This window comes from Sphaerodactylus townsendi, linkage group LG05 (assembly GCF_021028975.2).
Source record: "Sphaerodactylus townsendi isolate TG3544 linkage group LG05, MPM_Stown_v2.3, whole genome shotgun sequence".
In the NCBI taxonomy this organism is placed as follows: domain Eukaryota; kingdom Metazoa; phylum Chordata; class Lepidosauria; order Squamata; family Sphaerodactylidae; genus Sphaerodactylus; species Sphaerodactylus townsendi.
The window spans coordinates 82,119,661-82,133,415 of record NC_059429.1 but is presented as its reverse complement, the minus strand read 5'-3'; the positions used below and the strand labels follow the sequence as shown (position 1 = coordinate 82,133,415).

Genomic DNA, 13,755 nt, shown 5'->3' with positions numbered 1-13,755 from the left:
TGCAGCTTGTAATATCTGATGAAGGTGGATAAACTCAACCAAGCAGCTGCCTTGCAAATTTGCTCCACTGAAGCCTGGTATGACAGAACAGCATTGGTAGCCAGACTTCAGACTAAATGAGGTGCAGTGCTTAAAGGTACCACCAGCTGCTGCGTGTTATATGTCTTGACTATGCAAGCTTTTAGGGTAGAACTCAGTGAGGGTGCTGACATCTGATGGATATGAACAGATAGTCCAACTGTTCTTATGATGAAGGCCTTGACCGCCCTCCTAACATCCAAATGGTGCCACAACTTTTCCTTGGGGGTACTTTCCTTGAAAACAGGATCTGTTCTCAGCACCACCTTGTCCCTGTGAGAAGTACAAAATTTGGCATGGAGAGAGCCCCGAGTTCTGAAAACCGACGAGCAAAAGTCACAGCTACCCAAAAGGTTGTTTTTGTTCTCAACCAAGGCAGAGGAATGTCCCTGATCAGCTTGAAGGGCAGTTTTATGGGAGCCAGTTTTATGGAAAAATGGTGTGTAGTTTCCATGATGGGAAATGATGTGATGAGGGAAGATCCATCTGTGACGATCCCTTGAGGAATCTCTGGATGTGGGGATGTTGCAAAAGGCAGTTCCTGTCATATCTGGGCAACACAACAGCAGATCCAAAGAAACTTAAAAGAGAAAGAAAAACAGAGAAAACAAAAGCAGAAGACTGAAAAGAAAAAAAAAGGGGGGGGGCTGCCTCTGTCAAAACCGCATGCCTACACCCACTAATCCTGAATATTACCTTGAACTTGGGCTGGAGGAGTAGCAAGGTCAGAAAAATAGCTCGAATTTCCAGAACACTGATTGGCAGGTTGACTTCCGTTGTCGACCAGTGCTCTCCAACTGGCAAGGCTGGCATCCAAGAACATCTGTGAGTATTCAGCCACATAGTAGACCTTTTCCTTGTTCAAACTGTGTGTGAGTCCACTATGTAAGGCTGGACTTGACTGCATAAGAAACCTGGATGGCTCTGTCTCTCTAGAACATTATATCTGATTGGATGGGCCAGGGGAATTGCTGAAGTGGTCCGGTGAAGTCTATTGGATAGAGATAGATAGTTGAGATGAGTAATCCTAAGAGTTTGGCCATGAGCATCAGAGGTGAAGCTGCACTGGAGATGACCTGAGTGGCAAGGTCCTTGATCTTCCAAGCTTTGGGTTCTGGTAGGAAGAGCTTGTTGCAAGAAGAGTCTATGACTCTTAATAATAATTTGCCTATTTAGCAAAGGCTCATGGGTATGCTGTTAAAAAAGTATAAATTCATTTTTTATTTTTATATCCTGCCCATCCCAGAAGGGCTCAGGGCGGCAACCACATGTTAAACCTACATTACAGTTTAAAATCATAATTTTAAAAATGCTCGCCATAACTTAAAAGATAGCCCAAAGGCAGGACCATGCTTGCTAAAAGATGACCTTTTTTAATGCACAGAGCCAGCGGGCCTGTGTGTAGCCTGGGCGTCTGAGGCCCTTGTGCCTGGCCTGGCTGGATGGGGGATGCGCCAAGGAATCTGTAACTAGGGCTTCATTTTTTGGAGTAGGGCTTATATTTCAAGCAACCTCCAACAATACCGAAAAATCATGCTAGGGCTTATATTTGGGATAGGTCTTATTTTTGGGGAAACATTTATTCTTAAGTGGGATTTTATGGTTTAAGACTGGTAGCCTGCAGGATTCCAATATATCTAGGAACGTTGTTATTTAAAATATATACATCTCCCAGTCAAGCATACCAACTTTGAACACAAAGGCTGCCTAGCCTTTTACAAATATGTAAATTGACTCATGTTCAGTTGTGGAAGTGACTCACAAGTTTTAAAAAACCCTCAAGATTTTTTTTTAAAGAAACCACAGACGCCTATAAACACTCTTTAAATATTACTCACAGCTTTAAAGCCCTTTAAATATTTTCTTTCGGGAGTTGTCATATGAAAACATGGTTTCAGAGGCACTGTTTCAATGCAGACTTAAAAACCACTAGAGAAAACTGCTCTGAAGCCACAGTACATCTTATGGGGCTATACAGAGCTTCTGAAAGCCTGGGAGATGCACCAGGATGAGTACTGGAAAATGCACAACACTGCTACTTTCATAAAGCTGTTTTCCTACACTACGCTTGCTAAGCAGGCTAACACCTGTAATAAGTAAAAAATCTCATTTTTGTTCAATAGTGGAAGGGAGGAGGTGAGATGTAGGGGATAAAATTTTCCCAATAAATGCCCAGTTGTTTCCATTTACTAGATGTATGTAACTTATCTGGATATCTTGGAGAGCAATATTAGCACTACCTATATCCCCCAATCATCTACTTTTTTTGCAACCCAGACAAGTATCAGCAATATCAAATGCTGGAATCCTGTGACTTGTATAGAGCAGAAGAAAAAAAAGATGCCAGCCACAGATGCAGGCGAAACGTTAAGAACAAGATCCACCAGACCACGGCCCCATAGCCTGGAAAACCCACCAGAACCACTTGGAAGAATCTTTCGAAGATACCCCTGAATATTTTAGCTAATATGAGATAAAATTCTTTGAAGTTGTTTTATGGATGGCACTTTACACCAGTAAAACATCTTCACAATGCTAAACATGCCATGCTTACTTCCATATATGAGGTGCTGCTGCTAAAAAATATGAGGTGCTGCTAAAAATACATTGTTATAAATTGATATGGTAAGATTAACAAAGGCACTTTGGGATCAGGTATTAACTTTTAATTTCTTTTTTTAAGTAGGGTGTCTGCTAGATGAGATCTTTGATAGTAGGAGACTTATCCAGGTTTTTGAAAGAAGCAGTGATTTGTCTGATAATCAAGATACCTTCGATGGACAAAGGGATTCTGGCCAATTACAGGATGATTTTTAATCTGTCTTTTGTGGAGAAAGTAATTTAACATACGCTAGGAAAGCAATTTCACGGTTTTCTGGATGATTATCTGCCCTTGACACTTTCTAATCTGTTTTAAGGCCAGGCTATTGCACAGGGGCTTCTATAGTTGCTCTGGTAGACCATCTCAGTCTTCAAACAGACAAGAGCAATGCTTCTTTGTTAGTGCTGCTGAATTCATCAGCTGCTTTCAGTTTCTATAGTCCACATGCCATTCTCCTGAGATGATGAGAATATATTGCTGGTTTTAGAAGTGTGCCATTTAAAATGTTTTTGGTCTTTTATTTGATTGTATGTAGAAAGTATTTCTTGATTATGCCACTTCTGCAGCATGGGAGCTCTCATGTGGAGCTCAACAGGGTTCAATATTATCTCCAATGTCATTTAGCATCTATGATAAATCATTTACTTGGATCATCCAAAATTTTGAATGACAGAAACTGTGCAAAATTCTGATGACACCAGCTGTACATCACTTAGAAGAAGCCTCCAGAAGCAGTTACCTCCATGTGAGTACATGAAAGCTACAACTTGTAAGGAAAACAACAGAAGGATCCCCAACCTTTTTGAGCCTGCAGGCACTTTTTGACACCAAGCAATGGGCATAATCAAAAAATGGATGCCACAGAAGGTGGAGCAGTCACAAAATGGCTGCTGCAGGAGGTTGAGCCAACCACCAAATGGCAGGGAGCAAGGCTAAATATTTAAAACAATAATACCGGTAGTGCCTCTTTAACATTTCAGGCAGAAGCTTTGTTTAATATGATGCCTTTTAATCTGCACAGCCAATCATGACCTAGTCCTACATACTTCCTAAAAGCATTAGGCAGATGCCAGTGAAGTATCAGCAATGTACCAGCCCAAGGACGCGCATTGGGGATGCCTGAGCTAGACTGTTGATGGAGGTTAAGAATTTTGAACTCTGGGTCTAAGAACATTACACTGGCCACCAATATGATTCCTTCCTTGATTCAAGGTGTTAACATTTAAAGACCTACATGATCTTGGACCTGTGGCGTAGTGGCTATGAGCAGTGGCTAAGAGCAGGTGCACTCTAATCTGGAGGAACCGGGTTTGATTCCCAGCTCTGCCGCTTGAGTTGTGGAGGCTTATCTGGGGAATTCAGATTAGCCTGTACACTCCCACACACGCCAGCTGGGTGACCTTGGGCTAGTCACAGTTTTTCGAAGCTCTCTCAGCCCCACCCACCTCACAGGGTGTTTGTTGTGAGGGGGGAAGGGCAAGGAGATTGTCAGCCCCTTTGAGTCTCCTACAGGAGAGAAAGGGGGGATATAAATCCAAACTCTTCTTCTTCTTCTTCTATATCTGTCAGACTGCCTCTTCTCATATACTACTACAAGGCAGTCCCAATAATCCAATCAGACTTAGTAAACCCCTACATGGGTCAGTCAGAACTGTTGTTGCTCAGCTATGCACTCTGTCCATGGCTGTACCTGAGCTGTGAAGTGGGCTTTTGGAGGATGCAAGAAAGGTCTCAGATGATATGGTGGTTATGTTAGAATGACCAGCAGTATCTCTGCAGATACTAAAAGAAAAAGTAGCTGAAATGAAAATTAACGGTAAAGGTACGGTACAGTAAAGTAGCTGAAATGAAAATTAACCAGCAGAAAATGAAACTAACATTTAATCAGTTGCAAAGAAAAGAACCGAATAAAATTATGAATTATAGTAGGGAGAAAAAAAATCAAATATTTAAGAATTAATGTGACAAATTATAATTTACTGCTGTTTAAAAATTGCAGCGATTAAAACAAATGCACTACCAAAGATTAATTTTTTGTTCTGGAATATCCCTATAATAATTTCAGATAAATGCTTTAAGATATGGAAGAAAGATATATTACATTTCATGTGGGAAGGGAAGAAGCCAAGAATCAAATATGAGATAGCCAAGAACGTGGAGGTCTAGGCTTGTCAAAATCTCAAACTTTACTACCAAGCAGCAGTTCAAGATTGATTGAATTTGGAAGGCCATGATTTTTTTGGGGGGTGGCATGCATATATATGGTATAAATAAGACTAAATACATCAGGGATTTAATTACCATTTCATATGGAGAGCAGTACTTAAAGTTTGGGAGGATTGTAGAAATAAGGTGATTATAAAAACACCTTGGTGGATGTCTCCACACAAAACCATCTGATTAAATGACAGAGAAAGTATACATTATTTGAGATATGGGGATGTCTTGAAAAAACATAATGGAAGTCAGAAATTAAAAGACAGAAATGAAATATTAAAGGAGAACAATGTCAATTGTTCTTATACCTCCAACTGAGAGAAAAATATAAACAGGATGAGAAAATTGGCTTTGAAAGGCAAGAGTCTGAACTGTGGGAAGCTTTGTGTAAAGGAGAATAATTTCTAATCAAAAAGATATATACATTGTTATTGACAATGGAAACAGAAACAGTGAATAAAAATATGATAAAATGGGTGAGAAATTTAGATATTAAATTGGAGGAATGGGACAAAATCTGGAAAAAATCTGAAATGTACGTGTTCTACAAATATAAAAAATGTTTATAGGATGTTCTACCATTAGTACTTGTCCCCGGTAAAACTTGCAAAAATGTACGTAAAGGTCTCTGATATTTGTTGGAGATGTAAACAAGAGAAAGGGTCCTTTATTCACGTGTGGTGGGAGTGTAAGAAGATCAAACATTTTTGGTTAGATATTTAATACAAAGTATTTTGGGGAATGACTGTATGTTAAGACTGGAGATGTTTTTTGCTAAAAGTGTTGGATTTTGGTATCAGTAAGAAGAATGAGAAATTGGTACGATACATGATTTCAGCAGCAAGGATCTAAGTAGCGAAGAGCTGGAAATATGAGGAAATCCCTTCAACAGAAGACTGGACAAATAAAATAGCAGATTATGCAACAATAGATAAGCTTACATTAACAAAATATAAAAACTAGGATAATTTTCTAGAAGATTGGGACCTGCTGGTGAATTATGTTAAAAACAGAAAAGATTTAAGTGTCAATGTATCTATAGTGCTAATAAAGTCGAAATAATGTTATGTTTAGGATAAGTGACATATAGCTAATAAGTTATTAATTGTGAAAAGAGATAGTAAAGAGGACCAAACGAGTATTTGATTTCATAGAGTCATAAAGAGGATGAAAATGAGTTTACGTTCCTGCGAGACATTGATAGTATTTCTTTTGTATTATGTGATTATGGTTTATTATGATAATGTTTATTATCATTTGTGGAATTTAATAAAGATTATTTATTTTTTAAAAGGTCTCAGTTCTACAGCACATTTTCGTTGTGCTTTTGGTCCATGAGTGAATGGCTGTGGCCTACTTCCATCTCATATTTTTGTATTCTGATCTAAAAACACATTATGATTACATTTATACAAGACACTTTCAGTCCTGCTGATCAAGAGAAAAGTGGAATATAAATGTTTAAAGTAAGTATTTCTCTAGACAACAGAAGAGATATCTGCTATAAAAATAAAGGTAAGCTCAATATGGAAACTAGTGTCAAAGCTCTCCCATACTTTCATTCTGGATTCTCCTTTGGTAAGAAGGATGGTGACTTTTAGATCAGCAGCAGAATGTCCTTGAAGACTGAAATGTTCTTCCTTTGGTGCCTGGTGTCAGTTACTTGCATGATACCGCTAACTTCCTCAATTTCAATTTAGACACAGCCCCCCACAAGCCCCACTTATGGATACAGAGGCTTTCTATTCGATGCTGGCATATAAAGACAGATTACAAGCCAAGAAGAATACTATCCCTAGTAATTCCACAGCACGTTTTGTTATTAAACTCTGCAACTTCATTCTCACTAGAGTTGCAATAGCCCAGGGTGGTGGTGGTAGTGGGGGGAGACTTCTTCCCAGTGGTAGGATTCAGCAGGGTCGAACCAATTTGGCAGAATTGGTTGTTAAAATGGTGCTTGTAAACAATCAGTTGTTAAATTATTTGAATCCCACCACTGCTTCTTCCCCATAGGACATTTTTTGAATTCTTCTAATGGAAAAAAATGGAGGAGCACTTCAATAAAATGTATGAAATTTTTTTTCAAGTAAAATGGTTCTTGAGGTAGGGTTTTACACAATGAACTTAAATTGCATGGAAAGTGCCAGGACCTTTTTCACTGGGAAAACTGCAAAAAAAATTGTGACCATTAAAAAGCATATGGAAGACATGCAGCATTTATCAAGACTTTTTTGGTTTCAATATACCGGTAAATAATTTTGGTAACAATTAATGCTTTATCATTAAACAAATTATATAATATTAAAGAGTTCAATATTTTCAGTGTTACAAAGTCTACTCTAGGCTAATATTCAGACATGTTGGCAGTCCTATCTGACTGTGAGAGAGCTTCTGTCCAAATAACAGACTCATTGTTTTCTACAAAGTTTGTTTTCTACTGACAACTTTTATTTTATGTGTGCGGCAGTTGGCAACTCTTTTAAAATTGGATATTTATAATTTTATATATCATAAATATACAAATAATATAATTTTATATGTTATATGATGCATTTTATATTGTTCAAAAAGTAGTTTAGGTTTGATAAGAATATATATTACAATTTATCCCAAAATGTGTTTCTTTCAGAAAAAAGAAGATTCCCCTGCCGCCCCCCCAGGTTTTCTCCCTGTGACTTCAGAATTTCCAGAAATTTTACATCACTAGTTCTCACTGATAACTACCTCAGCTTTGGAAACAGCTTGAATCTTTATTTACAGCCTGCCTTCCTCACTTCAACTGGAGGCAGATAACAAAATAAAAAAATAATCAGTCGGGATACTCACATGACTTTAGATCATCTTCACAGCTTCATCCTCACAGCTAACTATAGCAATGCTTTTTCAGCTTCTACCCACTAACATCTCCTGAAAGTTATGGATAACATTTTCATCATCTGGGAGGAAGGCTGAAACATTTTACCAGGACTTACTACCAACCTGAGCCTGACCAGGCATTTTAACCCTATCTTTCTCACCAGAAGTACCAACATATAATCTGAACAAATAGATCATACAGTATATTCAATCCAAACAGATATATTTGTTGCACACCCAGATACATGATGAACACAAGCCAAGCACCATGTTACAACTGCAGTTGCTCCAATTCCTTGGATAATAAAATGATTTACTAGCGGCATTAACTAGAATTACAGTACCAAGACAGTGAAATGAACAAACAGATCAACAAAACCAGCTTTGTACCCAGAAACAACTTATTACAAGACAGACCAAGACGACATAATACAACACTATTGGTTGTAACTCACAGCTCTCAGCTCAGCTCAGGGCATCATCAGTGATGTACAGCCCAACATGAATATTCCATATACTTTCATCTCACCCTTGTTCCAAGGAGCTCAGGGCAGAATGAAACATTCCCTCTTCCTTCATTCAAGTCTGAGAGATCATGATGGTCAAAGTTAGCGCAGAAAGCTTCAACACAAAATGGAGAGCTGAGCCTCGGTTATCCAGATTTTAATCCAACACCAGCCACACTAGCTGTTCTCACACATTTCTTGGATGGTAGGCCCTTCTTTGTTTGCAGACAGCTCTCTAACCTAAAACAGCCTACTACAAATGAGAACTGGGGCCACCCGATTCAAATCCAAGAACCAAACCTTGCAACAAATCAAGATGCCAATTTGGTCCCTACATCCACTCAGGCAATATTATCTCAGAGCATAACAAAACCAGCAATGCCCTTCTGAATTTATGTAGTCTCCCATCCTCCACAGTGATGTACGCCATCAGGCATCAACCAGGCCCTTCTGCTATCTACATAAGATACGCAAACCAATCTCTATAAAAAAGAATAAACGGACACCAAGAACTGCAATAGTTAGAAAACAGTGAGAACATTTTACTCTTTCAGCATATTCTGTTGCCATCTTCAGTGTCAACATTTTTTTGCCCAAGGGAGATTTCAGCATGAAAGTGCAGAATTTGGAAGAGTGATAACATTATCCTCCCCACCAAGGGACATACACACACTGATCTGGGACTTCCTACTCACAATAGGAATTAATTATTTTAGCAAAATTTGGAACTTTGCATCAATTTAAGGTGTTAACAAGCGGTCTCACTTTTCTCAATCAGGTTTGAATGCCCACTCTGCCATGCAACTTGCTGTGTGACCTTGGGCCAGTCACACACACACACACACTCTCTCTCTACCGTATCTCACAGGGCTATTGTGAGAATAAAGGGAGACAAGAACATCATAAGCCATCGGGAAGACTAGCCTAGTATAAATGATGGAAAATAAATTAGATAATTTTGCTACTTTCACTCTACTTCCTGCACTGCACGGCTGTCTGTTTTCTTTTCTATCTCTCACATAAAAGAGCTGCCTAACAAGGAGACCGTCATTTCCATGAAGTGGGCTTTAGTCAACAAACGTTTCTGCTTGAATATAATGCTGTTAGCCTTTAAAGAGGAAGAAGAAGAAGAAGAGTTTGGATTTATATCCCCCCTTTCTCTCCTGCAGGAGACTCAAAGGGGTTTATAACCTCCTTGCCCTTCCCCCCTCACAACAAACACCCTGTGAGGTAGGTGGGGCTGAGAGAGCTCCGAGAAGCTGTGACTAGCCCAAGGTCACCCAGCTGGCATGTGTGGGAGTGTACAGGCTAATCTGAATTCCCCAGATAAGCCTCCACAGCTCAGGCGGCAGAGCTGGGAATCAAACCCGGTTCCTCCAGATTAGATACACGAGCTCTTAACCTCCTACGCCACTGCTGCTCCCACTAGACTCCTATTTATTTTGTACTGTAACAGACTTCACCTCTGCAATTAAACAAACATGAGATAATTAGATTAACATGAATTTTGGGGGCACAGCAGAGACATATCGGGAGGAAATGGTGCCCGGGGACAACACCTTCTCCAGGCGCCCCCAGCGCCCCTGTGCTTGGGGATGAGGCTGGGGGCATGGCCCCGCCCCTGCTCTCTCTACAGGCCAGCTCCTGCTGTCCCCAGGGCCTGGGGAGGTCAAAAGCCAGCCTGAAGGGAGGGTAGGGGGCGGGGCTCAGTTTTGTGTGGCTGGGGCGTATGCTGTTTGGTCATGTGGGGGATGCCCAGTGCCCATGGTAACCCCATGCCCCCATATGCTGTATGCCTCTGGGGTACAGAAGTATGTAGATATATAATGGAGTTCTGTCTGGCCATTTTCATGCGTGGCACTTATTTGTAGGGAACCCTGGGCTGAAGAGCTTACTGCCAATGACAGTGCACACGAACTCCATAGCTATTTTGTTACTGGTTACGTACAGCATTTTGCTATGCTAGAATATGCCTTTGTCCATAGTAAAATGGTCAAATGATAAGCACAACATAAGCTAACAGCAATACGACAGCAGATAGCATCAGCTTTCATAGAATCCATGAGTGGGTGCATGAATGTACACACAACACCAATTATTCAGAGATGCTACCAATTACAACTAAGCTGGTAAAGAATGCAGCAAGGACTCCAAGTGTCTTGTAGCACCTTAACAGCCAACAGATTTTCATTCTAGCACAAACTTTCATGTGTTCTAGTGAAGTGACCTCTAATCCTCAGAAAATTATACAGCAATTTATTTGTCTCTTTAAGGTGCAGTAAGGATTGAAATTCAAGCTTCCAGTATAACAAGCTCAGATCTAAGTTATCCAGCCAAACTGTAAAGTGTGCTTATGGTGTCCTAGGTAACATCTGGTCCTAACAATCAAGACACCAAGCATCTTTTTAAGTTATCAAGTCAAGCTTTCAAGAAGGCAGCTTGATAATCATATATGATGTAGAACTATAAGCCCTCTGGGAGATAGAGAATTCCTCTTATTACAGCATTGTGAACATTATGTAATTTATTAGGTGTGTAAGATTAACTAGTTCAATCATACTTGCCTATACACATGCATATAAGCCTACTAACAGGTATCAGGTCTTATCACTGTGCCATGGAATAGCAATTTTCACACATTTTACTAAGAACAGCCCACTAAGAGAATTTTATTTTGGATCACCTGGAGTTCAAGCCACCAGGACTACTCTATCCCCAACAAAGATTGTTATCCACAGTATTCCAATATTTGGATCCATGGTTAGGGATGATGCTTCACTATGCATTTGCCACTGGGTTGATTAGTTGCATTGCTCTTTTCAAATTACCAAAATCCTACTGCCAAGTTGCATCACCCTCTTGCCCACATATCCCAGCATCCCAAGAACTTAAAAGAGAGCTATCTCAGCACTGCAAAAGAAGTTAATTGCCAGAAACCACAACCGATCACCCTGAAAAACAGCAGTCCTGTGTTCTCCCAGGTTCTCACGCCCTTTGGATGTGCTAAGTATTTACTTGGGCCATAACTCCTATTCCTCTATCTGATTAATAACAAAAGTTTTGAAGACACAGGGTTAAGCCTAACTCTCTTCAAACCTAAGATGATTGGCCTTTTTCCAAATTGTGTGGTGTCTCAAGGGCACCTCCCTAGATCAATTTCTTACAACATGTTGCGGGGGTGGGGGGTGGGAAGGACACACAAAACAAAATCAGAAACTTGAAGAGCCTGTTTGATTGAGGAGAACAAGAACAGCTGTGGCAGATCCATTAATGGGTACATTCCAAGGAGATTCTTTGAGGCCCCATAAGATGCGCTATTAAAACAGAAAACCCCTTAAAACCAGGATAATAAAAGGAAGTGATAAAAGGAGAGTTTGGGGAGGGGGAGCCACACAGGAAGGACAATAACCCAAGACCTTTGAAGCACTTTGTCCTGCAGGGGATATAAATTCAACCCCAGGAGGTCTGGATTTCATGGGTGAAGTGTAGTCCCCTGCTCAAGAGGAAGCAGCTAGTAAAGAATTCCTTTCAAGTGTGCAGAAAGCTTTTGGAAGGGTGTGTGTAGAGCAAGGAAGGGTCTTTCCCCCAGATTTTCTGGCTAACAACTAAAATCAAGCCAACTGAAAATCAAAGGAATATACTTGGGGAAAACTGACTCACAGAATTCTCCTTACTAAATACGCCGTGAGGGTTCCACCCACTCAACCCCAACTGAGCTACAAGTAAAGCATTAGTGTTTGTTTTTTAATTTCAACACCCTAATACTTCCAAAGTTAACAATTCATCTACCAGTCCACACACATCCAACATGACTTAACGAGAACTTGCAATTTGAAAAGCAAGGTGTGTGCCACCTTCCACTGAGCTTAATTCACACAGGGATTTCATAATCAAATGTGATCTCTCACACACACCCCACACCCCAAACTACAGTAGATTGGTTTTCTAAATACCTCGGAAAAGCTAATTCATAAAGCAGAATCAGTATCTTAGAAGCCTACCAATCTCTCCACATGTGTAAAATTGTAATATTGGTACACTCCGATGTTCTTTAAAGGGACGTCCATGCTCTGAGATCTTCCCCTTTAAAAGAGCGGAAGGGGGTGTTTCTAGTGAGCCCAATACACTACCTGCTATTTGTAGGAAAAAAATCCAGATCTGCATGTCTATTGGAAGACATATATTGCAAAAAAAATATTAATAAGTGGAGGAAAGTCTTGTCGCACGATTTGAAATTGAAACAGACCCGACGAACGTTGATCTGCAGAGACCTCGGAAAGACAGCTGGGGGAGGGGGGGCAGGGCAACCTGAAACACCAGCCGCCCCAAGCGCCAGCATGACCGGAGCCTTACCGACCACAGGCGACTTGCAAGAGGCGAGCCGGAGCTGAGCCCAGCCTTTCAGGCACAGCATTCAATCCCTTGCCACAGACTGCTCTTCCTCCTCCTCCTCTCTTTCAGTGTACAGCCGGGGGAGAGGAATGCTGGCCATCAGAGCCCAGACCTGCTGCAGAACTGCACCCGTCACGCCACCACCTCCACGAAGGAAACGGGATCAAGTGCCTTGGGATTTCACGTTAATGGAGAAGTGGCCGACGGCATCACCTTTCCAATTACCCTTTCCAGTTAGAAAGCCGCTTCCTCCCTCCCCAGCAAACATTCCCCCCCCCCCACCCCGTGGCTTTTAAAAACACACTCCTCCCCTTCAAATGCTCCATGAGAATAAAAGCTAAAACGGTGTATTATTCCGCATGCCTTGCTCAGTCCCAAATTCCGAACCCCCAGAGAAGCCGATCTTTTTCTACAATTTAAGACGACTTCGCAAAACGTATTTCTACATTCTGTAAAATTCTCATAAATTAAACGCCAAACTTAAAAAAAAAAGAAATCGGAAACTTACTATTGCTCTTATTCGCGAATCTGTGTGTATGTGTTTTTTCCTTGTGTGTTGTGATGAAATTAAAAATAAACCCCCCTTCTGGCTGCTGATGGTTGCAAATGCAGAGCTGTAATAAGAATGCTGAGAGGTTCGCACTGGGGAAAAAAAGAGAGAGCGCACGAGCAGACAGGCCCTCTCTTATTTATATTAATTTTTTTTAAAGGTTCCAAGAGGAAGGAAGCTGGGTTAAAATAATTTGCAGAAATTAAAAAAAAAAGGAAAGGGAAAAAAAGCCCTCTTCCAAATCTTACTGGAAATGATCCAGAAGCTAAAAATACCAAAATCACACTCCAAATTAAATAAGGGCAGGCTGACTAAGGGGAGCTAAGCCCTACCAATGGAAGAGCGAGCGAGCGAGAGGGTAAAGGGGAGAGAGGAGGAGTCACAGATGAACTGCATCATCACCTGTGGGTGGAGGAAATGCAAAGAAGCCAACAAGGGGGATTTAAAAGGACTGCGTGGTTTTGCAGCAAGCACGGAAGAGGAAAGTAGTGGGAAATTGGCAAGAGTAGGAGAACGAGACCCCTTATCAGACGCAACTGCAAATTCACACCTCT

At 40.7% G+C, this 13,755-nt stretch overlaps 1 protein-coding gene across 7 annotated transcripts in view; it reads right to left on the bottom strand.

Moving 5' to 3' along the window:
* Window positions 1-13,553, bottom strand: part of HMGA1 (high mobility group AT-hook 1) — a 37,263-nt gene extending 23,710 nt beyond the window's left edge. For 2 of the 7 annotated variants that reach the window (XM_048497430.1, XM_048497434.1), the window contains exon 1: window positions 13,160-13,553. Coding sequence is in view for 2 of the 7 variants with exons in the window: in XM_048497429.1 (XP_048353386.1) it covers window positions 12,390-12,439 (50 nt within the window). In the remaining 5 variants the exon portion in view is untranslated. Of the gene's footprint in view, window positions 1-12,260; window positions 12,343-12,389; window positions 12,521-12,612; window positions 12,869-13,159 lie in introns of those variants that run through there. The other 5 variants (XM_048497435.1, XM_048497431.1, XM_048497429.1 and 2 more) reach the window with 5 other exon arrangements.
* Between the last annotated feature and the right edge of the window lie 202 nt (window positions 13,554-13,755).